Source organism: Equus quagga, chromosome 19, assembly GCF_021613505.1.
Source record: "Equus quagga isolate Etosha38 chromosome 19, UCLA_HA_Equagga_1.0, whole genome shotgun sequence".
NCBI classification, from domain to species: domain Eukaryota; kingdom Metazoa; phylum Chordata; class Mammalia; order Perissodactyla; family Equidae; genus Equus; species Equus quagga.
In genome coordinates this window covers 21,712,722-21,737,977 of record NC_060285.1, presented here as the reverse complement: position 1 = coordinate 21,737,977, position 25,256 = coordinate 21,712,722, and the positions used below count along the sequence as shown (strand labels likewise).

Genomic DNA, 25,256 nt, shown 5'->3' with positions numbered 1-25,256 from the left:
TTGGATCTTGTCAAATGCTTTCTCTGCATCTATTGAGATGATCATGTGGTTTTTATTCCTCAGTTTGTTGATGTGGTGTATCACATTGATTGATTTGTGGATGTTGAACCATCCCTGTCTTCCTGGTATGAATCCTACTTAATTGTGATGTATATTCTTTTGATGTGTTGCTGAATTTGGGTTGCCAAGATTTTGTTGAGGACTTTTGCATCTATGTTCATCAACGGTGTTGGCCTGTAGTTTTCCTTTTTTGTGCTGTTCTTGTCAGGCTTTGGTTTCAGAGTGATGTTGGTCTCGTAGAATGTGTTTGGAAGTGTTCCATCTTCTCCAATTTTTTGGAATAGCTTGAGAAGGATAGGTGTTAAATCCTCTCTGAAAGTTTGGCAGATTCCCCAGAGAAGCCGTCTGGTCCTGGGGTTTTATTCTTTGGGATGCTTTTGATTACTGTTTCAGTCTCTTTCCTTGTGATTGGTCTATTCAGATTATCTGTTTCTTCTTGATTCAGCTTTGGGAGGTTGTAAGAGGCTAAGAATTTATCCATTTCCTCTAGATTGTCCCATTTTGTTGGCATATAGTTTTTTGTAGTATTCTCTTATAATCTGTTGTATTTCTGTGGCATCTGTTGTTATTTCTCCTCTTTCATTTCTGATTTTGTTTATCTGAGCTTTCTGTCTTTTTTTCTTTGTAAGTCTGGCTAGGGGTTTCTCAATTTTATTTATCTTCTCAAAGAACCAGCTCTTTGTTTCATTGATCCTTTCTACTGCCTTTTTTGTTTCAATAGCATTTATTTCTGCTCTGATTTTTATTATTTCTCTCTTTCTGCTGACTTTGGACTTTATTTGCTCTTCTAATTCAGTTAGGTGTAATTTGAGATTGCTTATTTGGGATTTTTCTTGTTTGTTAAGGTGTGCCTGTATTGTGATGAATTTCCTTCTTAATATGGCTTTTGCTGCATCCAATATGAGTTGGTATGTAGGTTATCATTTTCATTTGTCTCCAGATATTTTTTGATTTCTCCTTTAATTTCTTCAGTGATCCATTGCTTGTTCAGTAGCGTGTTGTTTAGTCTCCAGATCTTTGTCCCTTTCTCAGCTTTTTTCTTGTAATTAATTTCCAGCTTTATAGCATTATGATCAGAAAAGATGCTTGTTATTATTTCAATTTTATTAAATTTATTGAGGCGTGCCTTGTTTCCCAATATTTGGTCTGTCCTTGAGAATGTTCCATGTGCACTTGAGAAGAATGTGTATTCTGCTGTTTTTGGATGGAGTGTTCTATATATGTCTATTAAATCCAACTGGTTTAGCTTTTCATTTAATTCCACTGTTTCCCTGTTGATTTCCTGCCTGCATGATCTATCCATTGATGTGAGTGGACTGTTGAGGTACCCTACTATTACTGTGTTAATATTAATATCTTCTTTTAGGTTTGTTAATAGTTGCTTTATGAACTTTGGTGTTCCTGTGTCGGGTGCATAGATATTTATAAGCATTATTTCTTCTTGATGTAGTGTCCCTTGATGTACTGCCCCTCTTTGTCTCTCTTTACTTGTCTCATCTTGAAGTCTATTTTGTCTGATATGAGTATTGCGACACCTGCTTTCTTTTGTTTGCCATTACCTTGGAGTACCGTTTCCACCCCTTCACTCTGAGCCGTGTTTGTCATTGGAACTGAGATGTGTTTCCTGGAGGCAGCATATTGTTGGATCTTGTTCTTTAATCCATCTCACTACTCCGTATCTTTTTATTGGAGAATTCAGTCCATTTACGTTTACGGTGATTATTGATGTTTGAGAGCTTAATGCTGTCATTCTATCACTTGTTTTCTGGTTTTCCTGCATTTCCTTTGTTTCTCGTCCTGTGTGTTTTGGTCTGCCTGTTGAATTGTGTAGTTTTTTATATGTTTCTTTATTTTCTCCATATTTATTCTTTGTGTCTCTGTTCTGCTTTCTTTTTTTAAGATTTTATTTTTCCTTTTTCTCCCCAAAGCCTGCAGTACATAGTTCTATATTTTTAGTTGTGGGTCCTTCTGGTTGTGGCGTGTGGGATGCCACCTCAGCATGGCTTGACACACAGTGCCATGCCTGCGCCAGGATCTGAACCAGTGAAACCCTGGGCCGCCGAAGCAGAGCTCACAAACTTAACCACTCAGCCACAGGGCCGACCCCCTCTGTTCTGCTTTTTTGTTTAGTGGTTACCTTGAGCTTTGTATTCAGAATCTCCTGTATAAGATAGTCCATTTTCTGATGGCTTCTTATTTCCTTAGTCTATACCAATTCAGTCCCTTTCCTCCTCCCCTCCTAAGGTGTTTTTTTCACATCTTATTCCATCTTGTGTTGTGAGTTTGTGGTTTAAACGACCAGATTATCTTTGTTTTTGGTGTTTTCCTTCCCTCTAGCTTAATGCTAGAGTTGAATGATTGCTATCTTATTCTGGTTCTGTCTACCTATTTATCTCCTTACTCTGTGTTTTTTGTCTCCTTTCTCCCCCCCCACCCTTTTTTTTTTCCAGGTATAAGGGCCTTCTTGAGGATTTCTTGTAGTGGGGGGTCTCGTGGCTACAAAGTCCCTTAGCTTTTGTTTGTTTGGGAAAGGTTTAATTTCTCCCTCATATCTGAAGGATATTTTTGCTGGATAGAGTATTCTTGGCTGAAGATTTTTGTCTTTTAAAGATTTGACTGTGTCGTTCCATTCTCCCTTAGCTTGTAAGGTTTCTGGAGAGAAATCTACTGAAAGCCTGATAAGGATCCCTTTGTAGGTTATTTCCTTTTGCCTTGCTGCCCTGAGTATTCTTTCTCTATCATTCATTTTTGCCAGTTTTACTACTATATGCCTTGTAGTAGGCCTTTTTACATTGACAAATCTAGGAGATCTGGAAGACTCTTCCACAAATTTCCCTCTTTCCCTAGGTTTGGGAAGTTCTCTGCTGTTATTTCTTTGAGCACACTTTCTGCTCCATTCTCCTTCTCTTCTCCTTCTTGAACACTTATAATTCTTATGTTGCATTTCCTCATTGAGTTGGATATTTCTTGAATATTTCTTCATTTCTTTTTAGTCTTAGTTCTCTCTCCTCCTCTGTCTGGAGCATTTCAACATGTCTTTCCTCAATTATGCTGATACGTTCCTCTATGATGTCCGTTTGAGCATTTAGGGAATCTGTATTTTGTTTTCTCTTTTCCATTGTGTCTTTCATCTCTAATATTTCTGATTTATTCTTTATTGTTTCAATCTCTATTCTGAAGTAGCTCCTGAACTCATTGAATTGTTTCTCTACGTTCTCTTTTACCTCATTGAGTTTTTTGATGATAGCTATTTTGGATTCATTGTCGTTTAGATTACATATTTCTGTGTCCTCATGACTGAGTTCTGAGTGCTTGTCGTTTTCTCTCTGGTCTGGAGATTTGATTTAGTGTCTGATGTTGAAAGGTCGGGTCTTACACGTTCTGATATTATTCGGTTGCAGTCATTGCCTGTTGCCACTGGGTGGGGATTGAGAGCTGCGTATTCTGAGGCTTCCGCCTTCAGCCGATGTCCCAGGAAGTGAAACGGCACGGGGCAGGTTGGGGAAGAGGCACTTTCTTCAGCGTGCACTCTGGTCTATCTTGATCAGCTTTTGCTATCTGGTCTCCTGGGGTGTTGGCTTGATGAGGTCACCCCCCTCCAAAAGCTTTTGCCCTGTTAGAGTGCTTCCCTCTAGGCTGCAAGGGCCCTGGGGACTCCTTGGTGATGCTGCGAATGAGCGACCCCTCACCTGTTCCTTCCCTCATGGATTCTCTTGCAGGCACGATTGCAGTCTTTAGGGGAGGGAGCAAAGTTCTCTCTTACCCTGTTCCTGCTCCACTGAGGAGGGCCCCAGCCTCTCTGCCCTCCGTCATGTGGCTGTGTGTCTCTCTGAAGTTTTTTGTGTTGTTAGGATGACCTCTGTTGAAGTATGGTTGCCCCTTTTTATTGTATGTTGGGGGGAGAGAGTCCTGGGCAAGTTCATTCTGCCATAATGCTGACATCACCCACAAATTCTAAGTATATTTTGATGGTGAAGGTATTGGAATTTGCAGATAGATTTGCTATATAAGAAAAACCAGAGTAGTGCAAGAAAACGTAAAGGCTTTTGTCCTAAGCAACTGGAAGAATGCAGTGGCCATTAGCTGATATGGGAAAGACTGCAGGAGGAGAAAATTGAATTGTAAGGGCAGCTCAGTTTTGGAATCTTATAAAATTGAGATACTTATAAAACATTTGGGGGAGAGAAGTCAAAAAGGCAGTCAGATAATCAAGTCTGGAGTTTAGAATAGAGGCCCAGGCTGGAGATATTTGGGAATAATCAACATATAGATGGTATTTAAAGCTGTGAGAACACTGAGAAAGAGTAGATGGAAAATTCACAGGTCTAAACATTGAATGCAGGAGGTTTGGGTGATGAGGAGGAACCAGCAAATTAGACTGAAAATCAGAGACCACTGGGGTTGGAGGAAAACCTGGGAGAATGGTGTCCTGTAAGTTAGAGAGCATTAGTTTGCCAAAGTCTGGTCCTGGAAACAGATCTAGTCTTTATTTTTAGTTAACAAATTCCGTGGTAAACTCAGCCACAAATATAATAATTCCCAAATACTAATCCAGTGTGAGAATGAGTGAACATCAGTTACTATTTGAAAACTGAGCACAGTACTATTCAAAAGAACTGAATTTCAATATGAAGTGTAAGTATACAAAAATATTAAGAATTACAATCAAATTGACAAAGGTATCTCTTGAAATTTACTATCTGCAACACAGGAACCAAAGATTCCCTCACTTTTCAAGCTCAGCAACTGAAGAAATTTGGATAGCAAAGTGCTTTTGTATCATCTGTTCTTTTGCTTACGTGCACTGCATATAGAAAGGAACTTGATAAATAGTTGTACTCTGGTTTTATAACTGAATTTTTCCCCGCTAATGCTTAGATTGTCCTGGCAACTGAGAATATCTACACTTTTGCATTTATGATGAAATTTAATTGTGACCTGACATGTAAAAAATCTTTTGGAGAAGCAGCAGTTGTGATTTTTATGAGACATTTTATGACTGTAATTGAAGGGAGTTTTATTTAATGTAAAAATATCTGGGTTTTTTTTTTTCCATTTACAGGTTTCTGAAGGATTGTCATTTTTGCATAGCAGTGTGAAAATGGTTCATGGAAATATTACACCTGAAAATATAATTTTGAATAAAAGTGGAGCCTGGAAAATAATGGGCTTTGATTTTTGTGTATCATCGACCAATCCTTCTGAACAAGAGGTAATGAAGATTTTAATGTTCTAATTTTTTAAGGCTATGGAAATTTGTGATTGCATCTGGAATGGACTAGAGAATTTTTAAGCCTGATAAATGTGTAGAAATAGTCTATGTGGTACAATGGTATGTTTAAATGTATAGCTTCATAGAAAGTTTCTAGTGTTCATTGTACCGAACAGTATTCTTCAGCTCATTAATTCCATAGTTGTAAATGTTACGTGAGAAAGGATTCTAGAATTAAGCAAATTTGAAAACTATTGAGTGAAGCAGGTTTTTTCCTCAGAATGTCAAATACACTAACAAACATAGTGAATCTCTATCAGTGTTTCCCCAACTTAGTAGACCACAGAATCTTGTTTAAGGAGCATGATAACAACAATAGCAATGATAATAGCTAACATTTATTGAAGCATTTTTGTAAACACTTTTTATGTATTTACTTATTTTAGTCTCACAGCAACTCAGTGAGGTATAGGAATAATACAGTTGAGTAAGTTAGGCTCATAGAATAAAATAATCTGCCTAAATTTAGACAGGTAGTAGAGCTAGGATTTGAACGCACTCTTTCTGCTTCCAAAGCACATGGTACTTAGTGATTTTGATACATACTTATTTATACTTAGAAAACACTGCAATGTGTCAAGTCAACTATACGGAGTTGTTAAAGGGACCATGATTTGACCTAAGATAGATTTGTAATTTAAGTAAAGATTTTTAAGGGAAGCAGGAAGAATTAGTATTGGTTGAGTATACAATGGGAATGGGTCAGGGACTGTGCTAGGTTTGTTTTTGCATACATTTGTTTAATCTTACAATAACCTTTTGAAGCTGTTGACTAAATCACATACTAGTTAGTGAAGGAACAAGGTTTCAAATAATATTTGAGGCCATAAAACTTGAAGCCTGTGTATCATAAAACATAGGCCAGACCTTTCCACAGTCGTACTGCATGTTAAAGTGATAATTTGTGTTCTGGAAGAGAGCTCCAAAAATCTCAAAGTTAAAAGAGTTCTTATTATCTCACAATTTGTTGCGTGAACTTTCTAGACTTGGGAATTTAGGAATGAAGGTGGTGGTAACATTTTTACTTGCATGACTGAATATGAATTTGAAACTGGATTGCTACTGCTTGATAGTAGTTTGCTTTAGTTTGAAATATTTAATCTATGTAATCCCTTTTCTGTCTTATTACAGCCTAAGTTTCCTTGTAAAGAATGGGATCCAAATTTACCATCATTGTGTCTTCCAAATCCTGAATATTTGGCTCCTGAATACATACTTTCTGTGAGCTGTGAAACAGCCAGTGATATGTACTCTCTAGGAACAGTCATGTATGCTGTATTTAATAAAGGGAAACCTATATTTGAAGTTAACAAGCAAGATATTTACAAGAGTTTCAGTAGGCAGTTGGATCAGGTATTTGTTTATAAATAGTTGCTTGCATTTAAAATCTAAAATATTTCTTTGATTTGTTTTCCAAAATGTATTCAGAAAATTCTCTAAAATGAGGTGAATGTCTCATATTTTAAGTTTGCATAAAATCAACTTAACAAAAGTAATTCTATGAATAATGAGGATTAAAGTTTGTTCCTGCAACTTTATTCATGGCATTTATTTACTGGAGTAAATATTGAAATATGGTTTAAAATACTGGGCATTTTGTTTTAGGAATAGAAACTATTTCAGGTATTAAAGAAAAGTGTTTTACTTATCTTGCAACAGTAGAATTAGATTTGTTTAATCTAAAAATGTATTTTTGAGTAAATTTCAGAAAGTTTTCTTAAATGGACTACTGAAAATGTAAATGCATATCTTTTTGAATATTTTATATTAATATTTACTATTATCACTGTTTTGAATAGCTGAGTCGTTTAGGATCTAGTTCACTTACAAATATACCTGAGGAAGTCCGTGAACATGTAAAACTACTGTTAAATGTAACTCCCACTGTAAGACCAGATGCGGATCAAATGACAAAGGTGAGTACAAATGAATTCCTGCCTTAGGTGGAGGGACGAAAAATGAGGTAAAGTAGATTAAATGCTTCTAAAGCAAGATTTAGTCAGATATAGTCCCCAGATAACATCCGTATTCTTAAATGTGTTAAATATTCAACTTGTTTTAATCTTAAACAGTTAAATAATTTATGTATGTAATTATTCTGATATAAAATTAAAATTTCAAATAGATAGAGTTCCAACAGTTACAATTCAATATGCAGAAATTCTGGACACCCCAAGAAATTGTAGCCCTCTGATTCACTCTTTTAAGCATGAATTTTAGTAGATAAATGGTAATCCTTAGGCCTTCAAGATATTTACTTAATCTTTCAATATTTTATTAGTTACATAAAGAAAATGTTACTGCCCAGCCGACTCACAACTCCTGATTCTGAAAATTTGAATATGGAAAAAGGATTTATGTATTACTTCCTTATTTTGATTTTTATTAAGTGGTCTTTAGCATTTTGTAAAATGTTCCTGAATATTTTTTCACCATACTATGGTAGTTTCAGATATGAGAAGTACTTTAATATTTATCAAAATAATGTTATTTCCTTGTTTTAGATTCCTTTCTTTGATGATGTTGGTGCAGTAACACTGCAGTATTTTGATACCTTATTCCAAAGAGATAATCTTCAGAAATCACAGTTTTTCAAAGGATTGCCAAAGGTCCTACCAAAACTACCTAAGGTTTGTTGTTGATCAGTTTCTTATTATAGTCAGGATTTTAGAATTAAAGTTTACTTTGACTTACTATAATAACTCTCCCAAAAAAAGAAATGTAATTTTGCTTTAGGTGCATAAATGACTATAAAATGCTGCAGACTGAAGTCAAAAGTTTAGTGGACCTTTTTTGCATAGTTCAAAAATAATAAAAAAGGGTAAAAAAATTGAGGATACTACCTATGCAACCTGTGCACTTGAACACTAAAGGTCTGAAGAGAAGCCCATAAGCTGCCATTGTGGAGATCACTGCCTCGCTAGCAATTAAGGGGATACTTCTGTACTGTTACTAGCCTCTCCAGTTCCTTTAACTCTCCCTCTCTGGCTTATTAAATCATGAGTGTAATTAGTCTAAAAAATGTTGGGGAATGCTAAAGAAGCCACTGGTTGGAAAACTAGCAATTCCTGGTTGCAAAAAAATCTCCAGTGTTTATTAATCTGTCAGATATTCATTATGTACTGTTTGTCTAGCCTTTTACTTAGATGCTATGGAGATTAAAGAGGAAGCAAAATACTATCCTTGCTCTCAAGGCACTTACAGTAAGGGTTGTTGCATGGAACAATTAACAATACAGGACAGTGTTTAAGTTGTGTGGTATGAATCGTAAGTAATGAAGGAATTAAGAGGAGAAAGATATTAGTGAAGACTAATTAGGGAAGTTTCCTAAAGAAAGGGTAACCATATCTTCCCTTTTATCTGTGACATTCCCAAGTTATGCCTTTTGTCCTGGTATAATTAGCAATTGCACCCCATTTTACTCTCAACCATAAATTATATGGTCACCTTACCCCAAGAGATTGGAGATTTTAGACTGTAACTTCAATGTTAATACTGAAGACCTGAAATAAAATTTAGTTTTATGAAAACATTTTTGTCTTTCAGCGTGTCATTGTGCAGAGAATTTTGCCTTGTCTGACTTCAGAGTTTGTAAACCCTGACATGGTACCTTTTGTTTTGCCCAATGTTCTACTGATTGCTGAAGAATGCACCAAAGAAGAATATGTCAAATTAATTCTACCTGAACTTGGCCCTGTCTTTAAACAGCAGGAGCCAATCCAGGTATGTATGTAGATTTTTTTCCTATTTATCTGCTGTTGTTCAGTGATGTTAGTCAGTGATGACTATCATTAAAAACAAAAGGAATAGATATATGACTTTTTAAAAATTGAGGTAAGAGACTTTCCATTAGTCAGAAACTATTTTGCATATGTTTAAAGTGAACCATTCCTAAAATTATGATTGAACTTTGCAAGTAAATGTCTACAGCTTTCCATAAGTTACCATCTCAGAAAATAAATTGTAACGAGATTTTGCATGTGTTTTACTGTTCTCATTGGCCTTATTGAAAGTTACAGGTTTGGGAAAAGAAGTATTTCTTTTTCTCCTGCAGTTTTAAGTATTTCTGTTTCTTTGTTTTTTGTTTGGTTTGTTATTCAGTTCTTTAATTTGTAGATGGTTTATGCCACTTGGTTCTCTTTATTTTATTGCTAATACATAGTTTCACCAGAAGAGGGAAAATGCTTATAGCACCATGGAAGTAATATGTGTGTGTATTATAAGTGAAAAATGTAATTAGTCTCTGATGTAGACTCTTACGATGTTAATTTGCCAGATTCAAAATAGCCTTAGACTTAAGAGCAGTGGGGTCACACACCTGGGTTTGAATCTGGCCTTCTTTATCTCCTTACCGGAAGTATGACTTGGATAAGTCATTACTCTCTTAAAGCTTTCATTTTGCTTATTTCTAAAATGAAAGGGGTTGTTGAGATTAAATAAAATTTTCCTGGCACATAGTAAATATTATTACGTGTTTCTGCCACTGCATGGTAAAACAAATTATTAGTAAACTATCAATTACCTGATTTAATGGTTTTATGACAAGTTATTTGTGGTCCTTCCCTCACAAGGAGGGAAGAGAAAGAAGTCTGGTGATAAGACAAGAGTTCCTATGGCTAAGGAAAGGGCAGGTGAGGGACGGTAGGCTGTGAAGCAGAGTTCTCCCCAAATGGTCAAGGTGTCAGGAGGGGAGGTAGTGGAGCCACATGTTCACTAAGCTGTGCATCAGTCAAGATAGTATCCTAAGGAACTCATCGTCTGAATTCTTAGTTGCATCCATTCTTTGGTATTATTTTTTTCTCTTAGTAGTCAGCTAAAAATTCCTTCTGAAACTTTTTAACTGAGCCTTGACAAAACTGTGCATTCTCCATGAATAGAAGGGGCAGTTGGTTCCTTGTAATTTAGGTATGTAGTAGCAGCCAGGTAAAAAACGAATGATCAGGGACAATTGAAAATGTTTCATTTTACAATGTTTCCTGATAGTCCTTTTCATTTCTGTACCTTTTCTTCTTCTCTTGAACTTCGTAGAAGCTGAGTGATGGAATTTACTTCCTTGGGACATCTGACTTTGCTGTCCTCAGGCTTTTATTTTTTTACCCAGTAGCTTTCCAGATAGTTGGTACTTTTGGGTGAGCAATGTATTACTGAAGATATGTGAGAGTTAGGAAATTAGTTTTTATTTAAATGTTTAAACTGAGAGCAGATGTTAAATATTGTCCTTCCAGAAATGTAAGAGACTTGATTTGTATGTTTTTGTTTTCCATGCCTTCAGGCTAGCAACATGGTAAGTGTTTTAATATATAACTTACTCTTTTGAAGATATTTTAAATTTTGGCATATATAAAATCTTGCAAAGATTCTAGACTTTGATACATTGTTCCCTTTTTCTACACAGATTTTGTTAATTTTCCTACAAAAAATGGATTTGCTACTAACCAAAACTCCTCCTGATGACATAAAGAACAGTGTCCTACCAATGGTCTACAGAGCACTAGAGGCTCCTTCCATTCAGATTCAGGTATAATATTTGATCTTTTTTCTTTGATGATAATTTTGATTCTTAAAGCAAAAGAAAGAAGTACACTTTGGGTTTAAGTCATAAAGTCTCCTATATAAAACTCAATAGTATATATTAATCCATATTGAATTGCATTATACACTGTTACTAAAATGTATCCACTCCTAACTAATTTAAAGAATCAGTTGACACATACCTGTATTGAAGTAAAATGATTAATTGCTTTTATTTATCAGAAAGGCACTATTGTAGAAGGTTTGATTTATTGTAGTTTGGATTACTTTATACCTTCTTCCTAAGTGGGTCACATATGAAATAAAATGTCAGAGATATATGTGCCTTTTTCTTATGAAAATGTTAAGTAGGTACTTCCCATACTCATAATTTTCTTTCATGCATAGTAAGTCAGTCTTCTATTTAGAAATGTTATGCCTTCTGCATTGAAGTTAATCTGTATAGCAGGTAGATAGACAAGCAGACAGTAATTTAGTGTGACCATTCCTATTGCATTTATAGTCATGCTTTTGTGTCACAAAGGTGATGTTAAAGCGTCTTGCACTTTGCCAAACTTTTGGTTCTGTAGCTTTGCTTCTGTGGGCTATGTGTCTAGAAAAAAAAAATTTTTGGATCACTATTAAAAGTGTAATTTAGTTTCTTGGGCTTTTTTTTTTTTTACTTCAGAAAATAAATACTTATGTTAAGAACATCTCACTGGATAAATGGTTTCCTATGTAAAAGTTTATAGTGTCTTTGCCAGTATAGAAATTCTGGTAAAGAAGAACGAAATTTTAATTTTTAGAGTTATTACCAAAGTTTTTTTTTTAATGTGAACCTAATACCATATGTATAAGGTCACTTTTATGGTCATTTGAGACTTTGCCTGCTAAGTTCTTTTGTTTATTCAAAGTTGTGAAGTTGATATTAAAATTTTTTCCTTCTAAGGTGATAGCGTCTCAAAAGTGAGGATATGCTGCGTTTGTCCAAATGACATGGCATAATTGGGGAAGGTGTACTTACTTCTATTTTTTAGCCCTTTCCAAAGGAGTTGTGAATTATAGCTTCTTGAAGCATTCCCACAGGCCCTATGTGGCCAACCTGGTTTTATATTCAGTGAGATTAGGAAGGAGAGAGACTGTTGAGTGACCTGGGCCATTTTTCTTCCTCGGGGGATTAGTTTGGCTAATAAGTATCAGCCACTGTTTTATTGAAATAGTTAATATATAATTCAGATCAACCTGTGCAACTTTGCTGAGTTTTAGAAACCAGCATTTCTGTTATCATTCAGTGTAAGTCTTTAGTCACCAGTCCAAATGACTAGTATCAACACTGCTTGGTAAGAGTCTGATAAAGTTAAAGCCTGTCTAAGTTTTGGGAGAGTCCTAGAGCAAGAGCAAGAAATAAAAGCCTTTATTTACCTCAAGCTTCATGCAAGTAGAAGGCTACAAAGTAACTCCTGAAATTCATTTTTGGAGTGATATTTTTAAAGTGAAGTTTGATTAGAATATTTAAGAGGCTAGAGAGTTTAGAAAAACATTTGGAAAAGTAGAAGGTGGTTTGCCAGAGTTAGGGTCTTTAGAGGCATTAATAGAAACGTATGTGTGAACCAGCTTTTTAACTTATTTACCTTTAAAATTAAACATGTAAACAATGACAAACAAACACATAGCAACAGAGATTGGATTGGTGGTTACCATAGGGGAAAGGAAGAGAGGGGAGGGCAAAAGGGGTGATTAGGTGTGTGGTGATGGACTGTAATTAGTTTTTGGGTGGTGAACATGATGTAATCTACTCAGAATTCGAAATATATTATGATGTACTTCTGAAAGCTATAATGTTATAATCCAACGTTACTGCAATAAAAAAATTAACATGTAAAACATGTAAACATTTTACATGTAAACATGTAAAACATGTAAAAGATATGTTCATTCTTCCCTCCTAACCACCAGTTATTAAGTATAAAATCAGGTGCAACTTCTTGAGAATGTGCTATTTGGACTTCCTTGAGTTTTGTTGTTTTCAGTCTCCTGTTCTTAGGTTTTTCATCCTATCTCCTCCTAGGGAGAGAGCTCTCTCCTCATTTAGCTAGTTAAGATTTGATTTGTAAGTTAAGATTTGCCTTTTTGTAACCTACTGCTAGATTATACAGCATGGTGCACTCATGAGCTCTCTCTCGTGCACACACTCTCTCCCTCTCATCAGTTAAAGGCTGATCTTCCATCAGGAGGCACCCTCTGGTAACAGGAGCAGTGTCTCACTGCCTGCTCACTCTGGTCCGTTCCTCCCATCTGTGGAAAATGGTTTTTAAATGTAGCTTATATTTCTTATCCTCAAATTATGTCACCCATTTAATTATTATAGTTCTGAGTGGATATAAACATGTAACTCCCTTATATCTACCTTTTGAAAATCTTGGAATACGTTAAAGCAAATAAAATACTGGCCAGTAGTTTGATAACAGATTCTTAGTACTTAATTCATTTCTGTCTGCAAATGGATATCTTTAAGTTTACCAAATATTGTCAATGATTCCTTCCTTGATACACATTTATACTTCCTTTTCTTCAGTAATTTCTTCTCCTATACTTGGCTACAAGGATCATTCTTAATAAGGTATCTGAGATGTGTATTCTTCAGCCAGTTAGTTCTCAAGCCATTTCTTGTTCTTTTCCTTGTCTCAATTAATCCCCTACCCTCAATTATCCCCCTTTTTCGTCTGTTATCCTCAGAGTTCCCAGTTCCAGTCATTTGTAATATGGCAGGTATTAGTTAACAAGAATGTTTTAAATAACTTTTTCCTGTTTCTATGAGTTATACGTGCTTAAGTATCAGAATTTGGAAGTACTTAAAAATATTTTAAAAATTAAAATCCTCTCTCAGAGTTGCTCATAATGTTTTCAGATATATTCTTGTAGTCTTTTTTTCCTGAGCCTGTAGACAAACACATGTACGTACACATTTTAAAAATTGGGATTATATAATAGTGTCTTAATGTGTTTTCTCCTCACTATTATTAAACTATCTTTTAAAAGATATTTTAAGAGTTTGTATTATATTCCATCATATGGATATTTGTAACAGCTAATTAATCCCTTATTTAAGAGGAATAGTTTTACGTGACTTTATATTTGATTTTCTCTCGTTGTGAAAGACAGGAAAACTTAGGTGTTTCTATTTTTATTTTTATTTATTTATTTTTTTTTGAGGAAGATTAGCCCTGAGCTAACATCTGCCACCAATCCTCCTGCTGTTGCTGGGGAAGACTGGGCCTGAGCTAATATCCGTGCCCATCTCCCTCTACTTTATTTTATTTATTTATTTTTTTTTTGAGGAAGATTAGCCCTGAGCTAACTGCTGCCAATCCCCCTCTTTTCGCTGAGGAAGACTGGCCCTGAGCTAACATTCATGCCCATCTTCCTCCACTTTATATGTGGGACGCCTACCACAGCATGGCTTTTTGCCAAGCGGTGCCATCTGCACCCAGGATCTGAACCGGCAAACCCCAGGCCGCTGAGGCAGAACGTGTGCACTTAACTCCTGCGCCACCGGGCCGGCCCTGGTGTTTCTATTTTTAAAAATAAATGAGGAGTTGTGTTATCAGGGAAGGAAATTAGGAATGAGGCCAGAGAATTTTGGTACCATATGCTAGTTATATGATCTACCATGATTTCAAGTAAGGTCTTCTGAGCCTGTTTCATCTCTAGAATTAAAAACTGATAATAGCTTTTCTTCTTTCAAATAATTGTGGGAAGGACCAAATGATGTAAAATACATAAAAGTTTATTTCAAACTGTGTGACAAATTAGCCAGGCAAATGCAATTTTTCTTTTTTGCTGGGAAAGATTCACCCTGAGATAACATCTGTGGCCCATCTTCCTTTTCTTTCCTCCCCAAAGCCCCAGTATGTAGTTGTATATTCTATTTGTAGGCATTCTAGTTCTTCTGTGTTAGCTGCCATTACAGCATGGCTACTGACAGATGAGTGGTGTGATTCTGTGCCCAGGAACCGAACCTGGGCTGCCGAAGCAGAACGTGCTGAACTTTAACCAGTAAGCCATCAGGACTGGCTCGCGAAATTTTTTTTAGTATGTGAGAGAAAGGGTGAGAAAATCTTTCCCTAAGATTGATTTGATTTATTTTCTTAATAGGAACTCTGTCTAAACATCATTCCAACCTTTGCAAATCTTATAGACTACCCTTCCATGAAAAATGCTTTGATACCAAGAATTAAAAATGCATGTCTACAAACGTCTTCCCTTGCTGTAAGTAATTGCATGTTAATTTTTGTTTTTCTTTCACTACTCGTTGGTTTAAATAATTTTCTTATTGTTTAATAACTCTTTTATAGTTCATTTATTTCATCTTGTCTGTAGGTAACCTATATGTAGTACTATAAAAGTGAGCATTAGCTATAGTTTCCTTGATGTATATGTTTACAATACTGCATCCTTGACCTTCCTCCCTGTCCCCTAAATTTTAATGTTTTAGTGGAAAATTTAAGTGATTTTTTTTCTTAATCCTTTTCTGCTATAACTCACAATTCATTTTGTTGGTAGTTTTAAAATAATCATGAGATTTTTAACTTGGTGTATAAACCTAAACATTTTTTGATTGGCTTCCTTTTATTAACTGCCTCTTTTTTTAGTCATTTCTCTGTAAATTTTTTAGAGAGAAAAGTTTCTAAAGCCCCCACTTAACTTGTCTACCTTCAAAAACAGTAAAGGGTACGATAAAGAAATAAATTAATAAGAGTGCAAGTGGGAGGAAATAGTTGACTCAGAAAGCTAGGTGAAGAGTTGCATCCTTTGAATACAAAATTTTAACACTAAGTTACTTGGTAGTCAAGGAGGTAGAGTATATAACATAATTCTCATTGTCTCATATTGGGAGCAATAAATGTTCCCAACCTTTTTTCTAACACTAAATCATGAGAATTTATCTCTTTGATATTTCTTTATAGAAGTAACATTGAATACTCTCTTCAAATAGCAGCTTTAGAAAAGAGGAAGAAATATCCTTCCTTCACCTGATCAGTCATTATATTCATATTTGATAATGGGCATATTATTAAATTTCCATTTTATTAAGATAGTTCTTTGTAGATCTTATCCATCTGTATTCAGTGAAATGTGAATTTAAATAAAAATAAGCGTTTATAGCTTAATAGAATTATAGGCAAAAGGAATTTAAATAATGATGCGATTTTACCTTATAGCCGTCTCATCCATTTTAGTTCTTGCTTTTTTGGTAGAAAGGTTCTGAGATGGAAAACTACACCAGAGTAGGAAAATATATCATTGTTTACTGAAATGAACAAGTATGAAATGAAGTCAAGAAACCTGAGTTTTTATTCTGACTCTTTTAACTATCCCTGTTCCCTTGGACAAGTCACTATACCTCTCTGAGTCTCTTTCTTCATCAACATTAAACGGATTTGAAATACAGTCCTTTTCTCTGAAATTTTCTAATTTTATGATTGAATTTTCAAAATAGGTGGTAGTATATACAACTTAAATTTCAGTTTTCAGAATTCCCTTTAAAACATCACATAAGTCATACTATATTTTATGGCAGCATAAATTTATTTTAGCCTACATTTTGTCAAGGTACATGTTCTAGTTCAGTTCTAAGTCTGTATGCAGAGTGATGTGGGAAGCATGGATTATTAAATTAAATGGTCTGTATTAATGCCCAGGGATGTTTGTATCTCTTGTTAAGATGCCAACTGATCCCTTAAAGGCATATTGTTGACAAGGAGTTATAATGAATGTATTTAGAACAGTAACTCTGGAATGTGTTTGCATTTTATGTACTACATTCAGTGCTCCCTACCTTCAGAGTGGCAAATGGGAATTCCTGAGTTGCATTCGTAGACATAGACTTCTAAGGTTTAAAAGTTCTAACTAGGAAATTCTTGAAACATGAGTCATGAATGAGAATTATATTCTAATACTGTTCCCTGAAAATAAAAAGACATTCTACACAGAATTAGGTAAAATGCTCTCAAGAGCTCTATTTCTTCGTGACTTAAATGACTAATATTTTATACATCATTAAAGAAAATAAACTAGTATTTCCAGTTTCTCTTTATATGTGTATATGTACACACACGCACATATAAAGAATGCAGCAATTCCTTTTATAAAACTGATTCTAAGAGCAAGTTAAGCCTTTAGATATTTTTTGAATTTATAATTTACTTCTTATGTTTGAATTTCAGAAAACAGTTGTGCGTTATATTTCAGAAGTTTTTTTCAACTTTCTTGCAGAAATATGGTACTTTTGTAACCAGTTAAATTATTTTCTGCTTTTCTTAGTTTACTTTTTTTTGAAAACTGGAGTTTTATTGATATTATGATCCTGACTGAAAGTATGCTGTCTTAAATTCTGGCTGAAAAAATAGAGTGTGAAATATTTATCAAAATAGTCAAGTGAATATAGATAGAATTTTGATAAAAGAGCTCCTAAATGTCAGGTTTTAGTAACTGTGTTAAAGATTTAGAAACAGAAAACTTTATGTAGGACAAATATAGATATCTTCACATGTTGTTAAAATATTTAGTTTAAGGATGAATTGAACCTGAGTTAGAGAAAAGTACTGGAAGCCCAGTAAAATTGATAACTTGGTGGGAGAATGTAGTCCTTTTTATAATTCAGGTGTTCCCAAAGAAATGTTCTTAGTAAACATATATATAGTAAAGCTTCTCAATCCTAATCATTTTATTTAAAATGATAGAAAATTGAAGTCATTCCTTCCCTTTAGTTAACTGGTGTCTTGGTAAAGCAATCATAAATTCTTTCTGAAACAAGTCAGGGGAATTAGTAAATACCTGAATTTCCTTTATTAATAAAGGATAGGAGGTTTTAAACTCACTTTTATTCATGAGATTTTTAACATATATCTATGTGAAGATGAAATTTACATTTAAATATTTTGTTCTAGATTGCAAAGACTTTAAATGGCTAATGCACTTTATCTCTTTTAATAGGTTCGTGTAAACTCACTAGTGTGCTTAGGAAAGATTTTGGAATACTTGGATAAGTGGTTTGTACTTGATGATATCCTGCCCTTCTTACAACAAATTCCATCCAAGGAACCTGCAGTCCTCATGGGAATTTTAGGTAGTTGAAAACTTAACGTCATTTAATGCTACTTTATCATTTTATAGTCATGTAAATAAATTTTCCAATCTATAAAACAGTTGTACTCTTCTTTCATGTATATAGCATTCAGTAATTGAAGAATGATGGGATAAATGCTATGATATAACTTTTCTTTTTGTTAGTTTTGGCAAAAACCGTAGAACCTGGACATTACAAAGGAGTAAGACATTTGGGAATCCTGGTTTCACAATATCGTGATGACATGTAGTTTTCTCTGTAAAATGGTACCAAATAAGAGGCAAACAAAGCTTCTTAAAATGCTCATACCAGCCTTAATAATAATACCTGATGTTTATTTGGTACTTAATTTGTAAGAGGCATTATGTTGAGTATTTTCTCTGCGTTATCTTATTTTGTCCTCTCCAAAATCCAGTGAAATAGTACTATTATTTCTCTCCTACAGTAAGGAAACTGAGAATCAGAGAAGTGAAGTAAGTTATTCAAGGTTATACAACTGATAAGTAGTAGAGCTAGTTTTTAATTTAGAGGTGTTTAAATCTTAACCAGTATGCTTCACTGATATGTGATATGCTGATGAAGTATCTTACCCTTACAGCACATTCTGTTCTATCAGCATAATTACAGATTACTCTGTCAAGAAACTCTGAAATTGTTTATAAATAATTGAAGTTATGAAAATCCAATCTGAAAATTCTGGGGGTCTGTTGTACTAATAGAATCAGACATAGCTGTAGAATCACAAGAACATTAACAAGTTCACTTTTTTACTAAATTCTAAGTTCTTTGTTAATTTTGAAGAAAATCTTTATTACTTGGCTGTGTATTTTTAACACTTACTATAGTGCCTGATCTATCGAAAGCCCTCAGTAAATATTTGTAGGAATGGTCAGCAAGTAATTTATTGTAGACCTCTGTAGACATAAAACTTTTGGGATATAATATGAAACTTTTGGGCTCAAAGAAATTAGTCTTCTTGAGAGGGATTTTGGCATAGTGGAAAGAGCTCTAGACCCAATCCTGGCTGTGGCAGTTCCTGGAGTGATTTTGAAAAGTTTCATCATCTATCAAATGAGAATAAAAATAACATCATTATAGGAGTCTTGTGAGAATTCAGTGAGACAACCAAAGGGAAAGTAAAGAGCATAGTTCCTAGCAAATAAGCAGAAGTAGATGCTCAATAAAGTTTCTCTTTGAGTATATAAGTGAAATGTACATTAACAGGAGAATAATAGGGGATGGTATGTTTTAAAGCCTTGGATTATATACAAAATGCGTATAACACAAAAGCATTCAGAGAATGAGGACCACCTTGCTCAGTTTACTAAATGAAGGCCTTGTGGAATAGGTGAAACAAGCAGGATCTTGAAGTTTGAGTAAATAGGTGAGACAATAGGGAAGGATTGTGTGGAGTTGAATTAAGTTATTAAGGTTCAAACATGTTGTCTGATTGGTTAAAGAAGTGAATAAAGGTGTAGGATCTATGCTTACACACTTTAAAGTAGATGTCTCAAGTTTGAGTGAGAGGTCTGAAATAAGTATTTAGATGTTTTCAGGATAGAGAGGCATTCTGTAACCTTACAGCTGCACTGTAAGAACTGTACTTAGTTCTGATAGGATTTTTTTTTTTTTGGTGAGGAAGGTTCGCCCTGAGCTAACATCTGCTCCCAATTTTCCTCTTTTTTTTTTTTTTTCCTTGAGGAAGATTAGCCCTGGGCTAACACCTGTGCCACTCTTCCTCTGCTTTGTATGTGGGATGCCTTCACAGCATGGCTGATGAGTAATAGGTCCATTCCCAGGGTCTGAACCTGTGAACCCAGGCTGCCAAAGCTGAGAGCATGGAACTTTAACCACTTAGCCACCGGGCCAGACCCACTGATAGGCTTTCAATGTTATAGTGTCATTAAATGTGCTCTTAAACCAAAAGGATACAGGGTAAATAGGTCATGGTGTTTAAATCTAAACTGATGATAAAGCTGAAATCATTCTAATTTGTAATAAGCACATCCTTGTTCTAAGCACAGATAGGGAGAAATTTGTAGCTACACTACTTATCATGAGATTTTATGTAGATACACTGTTTTCCTAATTTCTGTTAATTTGTGGTGTTGAATTATAAAATTTGTCTCATTCTTTTCTAATAGGTATTTACAAATGTACTTTTACTCATAAGAAGTTGGGAATCACCAAAGAGCAGCTGGCTGGAAAAGTGTTGCCTCATCTCATTCCCCTAAGTATTGAAAACAATCTTAATCTCAATCAGGTAGGAGTGGTTTTATGCTTTATTCAGTTTATTCAGCTTAATTGTTTTCTTGGCATTAAATATGTATATAAATATTGCTAAAACAAGGAAAAATATGCCACAGAGTTAAAGAAAGTTTGTGGGTCCAGAGTAAGGAGTATGTGAGGTGGAAGAATGGGTTTTTGAAGGCTTCACTGGGAGATACTAAATGAACAGAATGTTGAAAGATGTGTAGGATTTAGGGGTACTTCAAATTGGGGGCTGGGAAGTGGACATGAACAAAGAAAAGATTTGTTGTAATGTATCTGGGGTATATATTCATTATTTATTGTTACTTAACAAATCACCACAAACTTGATGATTTAAAACAACATGCATTTATTATCTCATAGTCTCTGTGGGTCTGCCAAGCCAGGGATGGATTCTCTGCTCAGTTTCTCACAATACTGCCATCGGGCTGGGGTCTCATCTGAATGCTCAACTAGGGGAAAGATCTGCTTCTAAACTCACTCACATGGTTGTTGGCAGGATTGAGTTCCTTTTGGGCTGTTGGACTGAAGGCCTCAATTTCCTAGCTCTCTGTTAGTTGGATGCCACCATCAATTCCTTGCTTCACGGGCCTCTCCAACATGGCAGCTTATTTCATCAAAGCCAGAAAGAGAGAGAGTCTGCTAGAAAGATGGAAGTTATTAGTCTCTTATAATGTAATCAAGTAAATGACATCCCATTAACTTTGCCGTATTCTGTTGGTTACGGGCAAGTCATAGGTCCTACTCACGCTCAAAAATGGGACTACACAAAGGCATGAGTAGCCGGAGGAGATAATTGGGAACGATTTTAGAATCTGTCTGCCATAGGAAATGAATAATTCAGTTTGACTGAGAGATACCTATAATACAATAAGGGAGTAATGGGAGAAAGACAAATTGAGAATACAATTAAATGCCTGTCTGGTTTAGATATTTGAACCTTCAAGATGGGGTAAATGTTTGAGCGAAGGGGTAATGTGTTCAAAGATTATTATAGAATTATCTCTCTATATACATCTGTCACTGTAGTATCACAGCTATGTACTTAGGCGTCTTACTCCCTTGGAAGGCTGGTTATTATAGCTTATTGTTCATTATATCCCCAGCACTTAGTGCAGTGCCACAAATAAAAATACTTATCAAATTGAGAGAATTTGAGGTACAGAGTAATGACAAGGTGTTTTGTTGACCATAGAACTGGTGTTTAATGAAGTATAATGGGAAAGACTGGGAAGGGTTACTGTTCATTTGAGAGTGTCAGAAATGGATAGGCAGGCAAGATTTGGAATTAAGGACTGAAAGTGAATTAGAGCAGTGAAGGAAGCAGAAAGCTGGGAGTTAAGCAAGAGAGCTTTTGGCATAGGAGAGATGCTAAGTGAATGGAGTTTTGGAATTAGTGTAATCTGTAAAATTAGTCAGATCCAAAATTTAATTTGAAGTGGTAGGGTAAGCATCTGAAAGTTTGTGTCCCTAGATTTCAGTTTTTGGCTTGATAGTTTCTTCATATCTTGGATGGCAGGGTTGAGGTTATGACTGGCAAAAAGAGCAACAGTGAATCTTGGAGAAGAATAGGATAATAATATGCCTGATAGTCTTCAACTTTTGGTCATTTCTGTTGTTACTTCTTGTATTTATGATTTGGAGTGTTTTAAAATACTCCTGAATGCTTATTTCTGGATATATGATTCCATTTGAAACGTGTTAGTTTTCTTCAGCTTTGTGGTTGATTTTTTTTTTTTCGAGGAAGGTTAGCCCTGAACTAACATCAACTGCCAATCCTCCTGTTTTTGCTGAGGAAGACTGTCCCTGAGCTAACATCAGTGCCCATCTTCCTCTCTTTTATATGTGGGATGCCTGCCTACCATGGCTTGATAAGCCGTGCGTAGGTCCACACCTGGGATCCAAACCAGCAAACCCAGGCTGCTGAAGCAGAATGTGCGAACTTAACCACTGTGTCACCAGGCTGGCCCCTGTGGTTGATTTTTAAGAAACCTATTTTCATCAACAGAAATAGTTTGATTCATATCTTCTGGTATTTGACAGTACAGTAGTCCCCCCCGTATCCAAAGGGGGTGCATTCCAAGACCCCCAGTGGATGCTTGAAACTGCAGACAGTACCAAACCCTATACTGTGTTTTTTCCTATAAATACATACCTATGATAAAGTTTAATTTATAAATTAGGCACAGTAAGAGATTAACAACAATAATAATAAAATAGAAGAATTATAATGATATACTGTAATAAAAGCAACCTCAGCATATGATTTTTTTTTCTTTAAGTTGAGAGCTTTCACCTTTTCACTTAAAGGAAGTGCTTTACAGCTTCTTTTTGGCATGTTTGAATCGCCAGCATCACTACTCTTGCGCTTTGGGGCCACTATTAAGTAAAATAAGGATTACTTGAACACAAGCACTGCAATACTACAACAGTCCATGGCTACTAAGTGACTAATGGGCAGGTAGCGTGGATATGCTGGACAAAGAGGTGATTCACATCCTAGGCCAGACGGAGCAGGACAGCATGAGATTTCATCATGCTCCTCAGAATGGCATGCAATTTAAAACTTATGAGTTGTTTCTCTCTGGAATTTTCCGTTTAATATTTTCAGACCATAGTTGGCTGCAGGTAGCTGAAATTATGGAAAGCAAAACTGCAGATAAGGATGGGGGGCTTCTATAGTTGTCATGGACATGGTCTGCTTTCCTATTATTTCGTGGACAAGTTTCCTAATTCAAGTTTGCTGTGTTGTTAGTTCTGATTTAAAATAATCTAAGTATATTATGCATTATATGAAAAAGACAAAGTAACTTAGGAAAATACAGTTTTAGCATTTGATTAAAAAACAGCAAATAGCGTGTAGCAATCAAAGTAATCACAACTTGTGTTGGAGTTTTCCTAAGACCATCCTCAAATTCAGTGTTTGACTAGTAGGACTCACAGGCCTCAGCATATCATTGTGCTCACAGCTATGATTTATTATGGTGAAAGGATATAAAGCAAAATCAGCAAAGGGAGAAGGCTCATAGGACAAAGTCTGGAGGAAACCAAGGTCAAGCTTCCAGAATCATCTCCTTGGAGTCACAAAGATTGCACTTAATTTCCCTGGTAATGAGTTGTGACAATATTTGTGAAATGTTGCTAACCAGGGAAGCTTGTTAGAGACTTAGTGCCCAGAGTTTTTACTGGTAACTGATCAACTACCACCCTGCCTGTCATGTAATCAGATTCCAGACTCCCAGAAGGAAAGCAGGTGTTCAGCGTAAAACATTCTTTGTGCAGTTTAGGCACAGTGAGCCACTATCATCATTTAAGGTAGGAACCCTCCTGGACACCACCAAGGACCAACCTCGCAAGCAGGCCTTTCCAAGGACAGCAGTTCAGGCCTACTGCACCAACCACATGCAACAATATGGATGAACTGCACAAACATAATGTTGAGCAAATTAAGCCGGACACAGAAGAGGATCTACGGAATGATTCCATTTATACAAAGTACAAAAACAGTCAAAACTACACTGCTGGAAGTCAGAATAATGTTTACTCATAGGGTGAGGGGTTGGGAAATAATTGGAAGCGGGGAGCACAAGGAAGCTCCTGGGGTCCTGCCAATGTTCTGTTGGTCCTCTGACCACTGGTTCAAATCAGTTTGTGAATTTTTTGAGATGTGCACTTGTATACTCTTCTGTTGGTATGTTATATTTCATTAAAAAGTTCAATGATTTTTAAATGACCTAATTTGTCTTAAATTGACTCTAATTAAGGAGTCAGTCATGGTAAACTGCTAAGGAAATATGCCTTTAGTTACCCTCATAATAAGACAAAGGATAAACGGATGATAGAGCATGGTGAGAAGCAGTGTAATGTAGTAGAAAAGAGCACAAACTTTGGAGACAAACTTAGTATGAATTCTAATTCTGCCGTACGTTATTTAGTATCTCTGAGTAAGTTGCTTTCTCTCTTGCTGAGCCTGAGTTTTCTCACTTATAGAATAGAAATACTAATAAACCTACTTTGAAAAGTTGTGAGGATTAATAAAAGAGTGTACGTATAAAGCACCTAGCACAAAGATGTAATTATAAGATTTGGGGAGGGAAAGAAAGCAGTTTCTAGATTCTTCCTGTAATATATGGTATTATTCAAATAAATTATTTATGATGACCCTGAAGTACTATAAGAATTATCATTTAACCAAAGTTTAACCAGCGCTAAACTGTGTTAATATATAATGTTAGATGTACTTTATGAACATTAATTATTTGAGAGTTAGGTTATGTACATTTAATATTTCTACAAAATTTTTAGAAAACAAGGTTTATTTCAGCAAAACGTCTTTTTTATAACGATCTGAATAAATAATTTTTATGCATTATTAAACATATTGTTTGACATATGCACAAATTCAGATGGTCCATTTTGGATTATTTTAGGAAAATCTATATATAATAACTGCCAGGGGTGAATTTATATAATACTCCTGAATAAGAGCTGTTAGACATCTCAGGATAGAAAACTTATTGAGACGTGTTATGTAAAACTTAAAAGACTCATCAGCTATATCACCACCATACAGAGATATTGTAAAAACTTGCTATGATATGCTGAGTTTAAATATACTATTCTTGTGACATCAGTGCTATGAGTGGGTCGTATTCTGGTAAAAATAGAGAATATTATGATTAACTCGTTATATTATCTTATTAGATTACATTAGCTGCTAACTGGAAACATCATAACCATATCAATTTCTCATTATACCAGTTCAATTCTTTCATTTCCGTCATAAAAGAAATGCTTAGTAGATTGGAGACTGAACATAAGACTAAACTGGAGCAACTTCATATAATGCAAGAACAGCAGAAGTAAGTAGGCTGCATGTGAATTGCACGTTGTCCAAGAGTGAGATTAAAGTTGTCTCCTGTTGATTTTCTGGAATATGGACTAGAAAAACTGATGAATTTCAATTTGACCATGTATAAGACATTTAAAATTTTTCCAGAATATTGAGTTGAA

General features: G+C 35.2%; 1 protein-coding gene across 4 annotated transcripts in view; it reads left to right on the top strand.

Annotated features, from left to right (window-relative positions):
* SCYL2 (SCY1 like pseudokinase 2) overlaps positions 1-25,256 on the top strand; it is a 67,444-nt gene that overhangs the window by 34,077 nt on the left and 8,111 nt on the right. For all 4 annotated transcript variants that reach the window (XM_046646324.1, XM_046646323.1, XM_046646322.1 and 1 more), the window contains exons 5-14: positions 5,123-5,272; positions 6,464-6,685; positions 7,132-7,248; positions 7,837-7,962; positions 8,879-9,055; positions 10,728-10,850; positions 14,999-15,112; positions 17,840-17,972; positions 20,117-20,235; positions 25,005-25,105. In XM_046646324.1, the coding sequence (XP_046502280.1) occupies positions 5,123-5,272; positions 6,464-6,685; positions 7,132-7,248; positions 7,837-7,962; positions 8,879-9,055; positions 10,728-10,850; positions 14,999-15,112; positions 17,840-17,972; positions 20,117-20,235; positions 25,005-25,105 (1,382 nt within the window). The remainder of the gene's footprint in view (positions 1-5,122; positions 5,273-6,463; positions 6,686-7,131; positions 7,249-7,836; positions 7,963-8,878; positions 9,056-10,727; positions 10,851-14,998; positions 15,113-17,839; positions 17,973-20,116; positions 20,236-25,004; positions 25,106-25,256) is intronic.